Raw genomic sequence first — 7,934 nt, 5'->3', positions numbered from 1 at the left:
CCCATATCTTTGCCGGTAACAGTAAATATAGCTTTTGTGAAGACATTTGTAGAAATTAGCATATGATGCCATAATCCACTGCCTAAAATATAAGAATATAAACAAAAAACATAATATGTAATAAGTTAATTAACTGAATTTTACCAATTTTTGTGTAGAAGCATTCGTAGCCAAAGCTAATTGTTGTTAAACACTTGCAGCAGTAATTCTTGACCAATCCGATGTTCCAACATTCTAATGACTAAATGAGCCTTTTTTCTCATTGCCTAAAAAATGCATTAACAAAATGCATCCAACTTAATAAAAATGCATGTGATCATATACCTGTATATACTTTGGTGACATAGTATGCAGACTTCTGGTAGGGAAATGGTGTACATTCTGCCCATTATTTTGAGCCACTGTAGCATGGTGACTGCCTCCTCGTCCTTGGGGCCCACCTGCACCTGTTACAGGAGATGTGCCAGAGGCAGCGGCAACAGGAAGCGGTGCAGGGGCTTGGCTGGGATCCAAAACTATACCACCATACTGTTCTTCATAAGCCACAACCTAAAAGCAAGAACAATGTAAAATAATAATATATCAAAGTAATACAACAATAATATCTGTTACTTACATCCAACAATTCCTGTCTCACCCACTCTCTGTAATCATTATTTCCAAAACATTTCTTCGAGTACAACCCACATAGATATTCAGCAATTCCTTTATTGAGCCAGGTGTCAGACCAGCTCTGCATTGTAATGAAGCAGCCAAAGAATTGTTCAGCTATTGCTTGAGACATTGCTTTCCTGGTTATATAAGTTTGATCAATTATAGCAATGGAATGAAGCAAATGAGTACTCAGAATGCTCATGGTAGTGTAGGCAGCTACATCTTGAACAGTCTAAAAAAAATAAAAGGGGATTAATTTTACAATCTATAAATTAAATTAAATTCTAAAGAAACTTTACTCACCTCATCAACAAAAACTTGCTTATAACAAGGATATGGATATCTGGTAGCTAAATTTCCTCATAAAACTCAAAAGCTTCATGCATATATCGAACAGAGTTCTTCAATAATGGCATTAGTTGTGGTAGCAAAAGTGGGTCACTTCGTGCATATGGGGTCCACATAAGTTTCAAAAGGTCTAGAATGAAAAAAAGCACAAAGTTATTGATAAATCATACAATACTGATGCTCTAGTTCATACCCAACAGCTAAAGCAATATTAGGAGCACAAGCAGGAGTAATTTAAACATAATGGTAAGTCTTCCTCCTCATATCAGGCGTCCATAGTAATTTCTACAAGATCACCACAAGAGACAGCTGTCATTGCTGCGTCAACAGTGAACTCAAGACTCCAAGTACAAGGCTCGGCATAAGAATCCACGCAAGGAAACCAGAGTCTTGATGAGTTTTCATGTGCATAGGTGTACATATGAGCTGCCCTCTAAAAAAACAATCATAAAATACTGCCCGTTATATTGTGATTTTCTTTTCACCAAACCTCTTCCATGGTGCCTTCAGTTTCAGGCACAACAAAATGCAAGCCACCTTGAGGTTGCTCTAAAGAAAATTCTATTCCAACTCTTAAACCTCTACCTTCACCAATGATGGCTTGCTTCATGGGGCACATTGATATAATTCTCCTGCATTACAATCAGGATCTATATTTTGAGCAGCCGCTAAGTGACACTTGGAAAATACCTCCAAAGACCTCCTGGTAATAGAAAGGATATTTAATCAACAATCCTACTAGTAGAAATTGATAATTATGGGTAAAAACATAGAACAACTTACGTCTTTGAATCATTTTTGCAGATATCCAAAAAGGGATCAAAATATTGAAAAGTAGCTTCACAATCGCCTAAGTGACTCTATAAATTCTACATTGCTTAGCATTTAGTTTAATGCTTCTCAATTGTCTTTCAAAGGTACTATTGTCAATTCCACAAGCCCTATTATAAAATGAGTACAAAAAATTTTGTAGTTTGATAAATAAAGTGAGAATTATTTGTATTTATATTTTACAATTAACTCTTCCTCTCGAAGCTAATACCAGTCAAACTTAATATTTGATGAGCTGTAAAATAAATATTTTTAATGAATTTATATATCTATCACCTGCGAATAAAGAAAACTTGGTAGACTACTTATAATTTAAACGGTCTGGATTATCCACTGAACGTTCTTTCTTCATTTTTGACTAAATTAAAACTTAAATATACAAATTTAATATTAAAAATAAATTAATTAAACATCATCATTGCAAAGTTTGCTTCTAGGTTACAAACGTCTTGTTGAATGTTGATATTAAAAGCCTTCCAGTGATGCCAATTCTGTCATGTCATAACAGATGAAATCGTTATGTATAAATGCTGCCAACACAAGAACAATATAACGATAATTTGTAAAAGAGGCAAATTTAAAATTAACAATCTACAGTAAGAGACATTGAATAACATATTATTGCTAATAAAATCGATATATAATTTAACTAAAACTACTAGATGTAAGTAGCATTTTGCCTTGAGGCAAGTTGCATGAACTGATATCACTAAAAAATCTGTAATTAAATTAATTATAATGCACAACCAAGTGCTTGTATGTCCTAAAAGCTTACGATCAATATATAAATGTGTACATCAATTTAAACAATACTAGAATAATCATAATAGAAGAGCAGGTTTACAGAAAAACAAAAAAAAAAAAAAAATCGTTTATAAATATTTCACTGGCTTTCACATGAGCATCCAAGTGTCTCTTCTCATATACTTTAAATTATTGAGCTTTATGCTTATTTAAACTTTTTGATGCATGAAGAGATTTGCTACATGTTTCACATTGATAAGGAAATTCTCTAGAATTGATAAACTTGTGTGCATTTAAAGCATCAGATTGTACTAATGATTTATTGCATATTCCACATTTCTGAAGAAAATTTCCAGAATGATTAGTCATATGTTTTTTTAAACTATATACGAAACGAAATAGTTTGTTACATATTCCACAGTTATAAGGAAGTTCTTCAGAATGAATAAGCATGTGTTTCTCTAATCGAATCAATCGTGTGAATGTCTTATCACATATTTTGCAGATATGTTGCTGTTTTCCAGTATGAGTGAACATATGTCGTTTCAAACCTTTTGGTGAACAAAAGTTTCTGTTACATATATTGCATTTGCAAGGAAGTTCTCCAGAATGAATTGGCTGTTCTCTGTTATGAGCAATATGTTGCTGTTCTCCAGTATGAGTGTACATATGTCGTTTCAAACCTTTTGATGAATGGAAGTCTCTGTTGCATATTTTCCACTTCAAAAGAAGTTCTCCGGCATGAATTGGCAGTTCTCTGTTATGAGCAATAATATGTCGATCTAAATGGTGTCTTAAAGCAAATGCATTATCACATATTGTGCATACGAAAGGGTTTATAGGAGCCTGCATTAATTCCTGTTTGATTTCTTCCTCTACAGTTATTTTAGAATTCATAAATCTTTCCAGACATGTTTCTCCATTCTCTGAACAAGATTCCGACTTAATATCCTGTTCATCTTGAGGATCTTCTGCTGAATATTCTAGTGGTTCAATTTTAACCGAGGTAGTTTTTTCTTCTGACATTATAAGATATTTTACCTGATTATAACAGAGAAAACGGTTGTGTACTAATTAATCATGTGTTTTAATCAATGATATTAAATTGAACTAATTTAAGGTGATACTTGCAGCATAAGGAATTTTTCCCGTCGTAAAATTTTAGAAAGAAATGTTTTGATATGGTTTTGATAATCATCTTCAAGCTTATAATCCCAACAGGAATATTTTTATAAATTACTTTTATTTTTATAAATTACTCTATATATTATATGTATATTGTCTATTTTAATATGACTATGCCCGCTCCATTGCACGAATTCGTACGGCGAATCTGTTCGCAAAGTGCGCAGACAGAAATTTTGCAAGCAAAAGCAAACGCGCATGTCAAAAACAGGATTTGCCGTGCGCGTTCGTGCAGTGGAGACGGGCCATAAGTCAATCTAAATCGATTTGTCGACACAAAAAATAGATTGTTAAATTTAAAGTTGAAAACCAACTGATTTGTTAATGCGTTGAAAGCATATTATTATCAAATGGTAATATTTTCAACCTTTACGAATGTAATATATAATCTAAATAATCAATATTTTAAATAAAATTATTCATTGCATTTTGTTTTATTTAATACTCAACTAGTTTAAGTTTGATTCACATCTATCTTTACTAATAATAACATGAAATAATAAATAATTAGTAAAATATACTATATATTGTGTAAGCTACGATGGAAAACCTATATTCAAGAATTATCGCTTTTTGATAGGTAACGATGTTTGGGCTGAATGATTATACAAAACCGCCAGAGATCATAATTGCTTACAACTTTTTTTTTTAAAAATACCACTAATGTTATATTTTGTTAGTTGCTATAAATATTCTATTATAACTATATAATATTACCATCATTTAATGATGAAGCTGTAGATTTACAGTTTTTCAATTTGAAATCTACAGTTTTCTACAGTTTTTTTCTGGCCTATCTACAGTTTTTCTCTATGGTGGGCCTGGCAACACTGCTTGAATATTCTTCTTTTATCTATGGATTTTGCACTCTTAGCAAGTGTCAAATTTCCGTCAAATTCTTAGCTTCTCAAATAATAATGTAAAAGTTGAAATTTTTTTATCACATCCAGAAAAATTATTGATAAAACTAGACTATTATTTAGTACAAAACTATTTTTTTTGTGACAATATTTAAAAATGTCGGAGGAAACAATTACGTCTATGAATGATCAGGCAGTTAAAATTGAACCACCAGAATATTCACCAGAAGACATTAAACTCGAAATAGAGGTTGATTTTGATGATTCCGACGTTGTTGTTAAATCTGAATTGTGTGCTGAAGATGATGATACGTGTTTAGAAAGATTTATGAATTCCGAAGTGACAATTGAAGAAGAAGTCAAACAGGAGTTAGTTGAGACATCAACTTATGAATGTGACCTTTGCAATAGATCATTTGCAGATCAAATCATTTAAAAGAGCATATGGCCGATCATATTCCTAACAAAATCAAAGAATGTCCTTTCAAATGCAAAATCTGTCATAAGACTTTCAGTCAATTAGGTAGTCTGAAAAGGCACATGCTTATTCACAGAGGTGAGCGACCCCACGAATGCAGTATATGCAATAAGACATTCACACTATTATGTAATCTGAAAAGTCACCTGCTTATTCACAGAGGTGAGCGACCCTATCGATGCAGTATATGCAATAAGACTTTCACACTATCATCCAATCTGAAAAGTCACATGCTGATACACATTGGAGCACGTCCTCATGAATGCAATGTATGCAAAAAGGCATTCATGCGAGCAGGTGATCTGAAGAAACACATGCTCATTCATAATGGAGTACGCCCCCATGCATGCAATATATGCAAAAAGAAATTTACACAATCAGGTAATCTGAAAAGTCACATGCTGATACACAGTGGAGTACGTCCCTATGAATGCAATATATGCAATAAGGCATTCACAGAAAGAGGTAGTCTGAAACGTCACATGATCGTTCACACTGGAGTTTGCCAAAAAAAACATTCACAGAAAGAGGTCATATGAAAAAACACATGCTGATACATAAATGAGAGCCTTCCTATAAATGTGAAGTATGTAATAAGGAATTTACTTGAAGAGACACATGGCACTTCATAGTCAGAAGCGGGGTGAAGATCAATGAAACATAAGCATTATTTGTTCACTTAAATTCAAATATTGTGAATTTTTTTTGCATGTAGTAATAAATGTATAAATTGTATGAAATATACAGTAAATACTACATTACTTTGGTTCCATTACATGGACTGTAGAATGAAAGTAAAAGTTTAGGTATTTGTTTTATTTTCAATATAGCAATGTGTAGTTATTGTTTCACGATTTTATAAAGAATTTTATTATTTTTTTATTGATATATAAAAATATATATGTCTTCTAACAAAGTTGGTAACATTATGTGGACTGTAATATAAAGTCGAAGTTTAAGTATTTGTTTTATTGAAGTAAAACTTCTTTAGGCGCGACTAGGGTGTAAATCTGTTCAAATGCAACGGAAATAGCGTTACGCCCGAACTGCACGTCATTCGCTTTCGATGAAATCATTTCAATGCGGGTCGATTGTGGTTAGTCGTCGTGTATGTGAATAGAGATCTGTCGTTGTATGCGTATAAACAGTTTAAAGTTACATCGTAGTACAAATCTTGATTTAATGAAAAATGTCTGAATCAGAAAAATATTTTACCCTGTTTCTTGAAAATAATAAAACAAATTAACCCTTTCCACTCGGATGCCGACGCTCCGGCATTCGCGAGTGGAAAAGGTTAAACATTTGTTCCATGTACTGGACGTAAGTTTATTGATTAGAAATTATTTCTATATTATTTGTAGTTTCTATGAAACTTTTAAGTTATTAAAATGGAAAATATTTTTTAGGCAAGACAGATATTACAGCTGATCAAAAAATGAGATTATATAACCAACGAAAAAGTAAAAAACTAGTTGGTTTGGTATTTAGCCTTGAGGCAAGTTACATGAACTTCCCGATATGTGTAAATAATCGACTTAATCAAAAAAAATGTGTAAATAATATACTTCATCAATCCTACTTAAAAAAAACGATAATAATTTTAGCAAAGTTTGACGAATTTTTAAAATTAAACTACTTCTCGTAAGGCCGTAATATTACAGTAAGTTCTATAAGGCCATGATGTATATCGCCAAAAAAAGTTCCATGCAAATCGGTTTAAATTTTTTTTCAACAGTTCATTACAAGAAAACGGCTCGGTAGATTTTCAGCTAAAATTAATCAGTACCATTCCCAACTAATATCTTTCGAACAGTTTTTGATTTTTTAAAATCGGTTCGGCAGGATGAGCTTAAATGTAGACGAAAAGTTTAACACTTTTTTTCAAATTGCAAAGAAACAGCTTGGCAGATTGTCGCACAAAACTGCCAAACGATAGTCCTCACCGAAATACATCAAATGGCTTTTAAATTTCTAAAATCGGTTCAGGCGTTTTTGAGAAAACGTCGATCAAAAGTCTAATTTTGACAAATGCCAAAAAAGCGATACCAATTTTTGCAAACTTTGACGAATTTTTATAGCTGAACCAGTTGTCGTAGGGCCGTAATATTTTAGTATGATCTAGAACAGGGGTCGGCAAGCTTTTAACTGTAGTGTGCCAAGCCACTCTACCAATATGTTTTAGAGTGCCGCCATTTGAAATATATAGGTTCTAGGAGAGAAGAATTATAACCAAATTTGTCTTTAAACATATTTATTAACAAATAACATGAATTTCTAATATAAACAGTGCCCGATTACCCCAAAGGCCCGTGAGACCCGGGCCTAGGGCGGCATAATTTAGGGGACGGCAAATTTTTCAAAATATAAAAATTTTAAACTCGATGAAATGACACGACAATTCATTTTAAGGATAGATCCTGATTTTTTTTTGTAAATTTAGAGATCATTTTCGATGAAATAGAACGTAATGCGTTTTCTAATCAAATTTATTATTCGTGGGTCAACTTCAGGAAGGCTAAGTTATAATAATCCTAAAAAATCGTAAATAAAATTGTTTATATATCTCTACGCTTCAAGTTCTCCTAAACATTTTCACATGCCTTAGAAAAAATGGATGTATGCATGTGTTTATGCGGTTACAATTTTTTGCCAAAAAAAATGCTAATTCAATTTTTCAAAAACGAAGCGTCCGATTTGAATAATTCAAGACACTTTTACTTGTATGACGAAATAAGAACTACCGAAAATTTTGCGAGAGCATGGTCAGCGTTTTTGGTGATCCAAAAAGGTGTGTCATTTGGTGATAAAAATGATCATTGACATCAAATTATTAG

At 32.4% G+C, this 7,934-nt stretch overlaps 1 protein-coding gene and 1 pseudogene across 1 annotated transcript; both read right to left on the bottom strand.

Moving 5' to 3' along the window:
• Window positions 1-5: 5 nt before the first annotated feature.
• LOC113391219 lies at window positions 6-2,185 on the bottom strand (annotated as a pseudogene).
• A 581-nt stretch (window positions 2,186-2,766) lies between these two features.
• On the bottom strand, window positions 2,767-3,603 carry LOC113391218 (zinc finger protein 525-like). The gene has a single exon (XM_026627169.1). It carries the CDS (start codon window positions 3,601-3,603, stop codon window positions 2,767-2,769), a length of 837 nt encoding a protein of 278 aa, XP_026482954.1.
• Between the last annotated feature and the right edge of the window lie 4,331 nt (window positions 3,604-7,934).

This window comes from Ctenocephalides felis, unplaced genomic scaffold (assembly GCF_003426905.1).
Source record: "Ctenocephalides felis isolate EL2017-DRISC unplaced genomic scaffold, ASM342690v1 CF-g0.4_SCAFFOLD_00845, whole genome shotgun sequence".
NCBI classification, from domain to species: Eukaryota; Metazoa; Arthropoda; class Insecta; order Siphonaptera; family Pulicidae; genus Ctenocephalides; species Ctenocephalides felis.
Note: the sequence above shows the minus strand (reverse complement) of the source record. Positions and strands in the feature narration are given on the sequence as shown.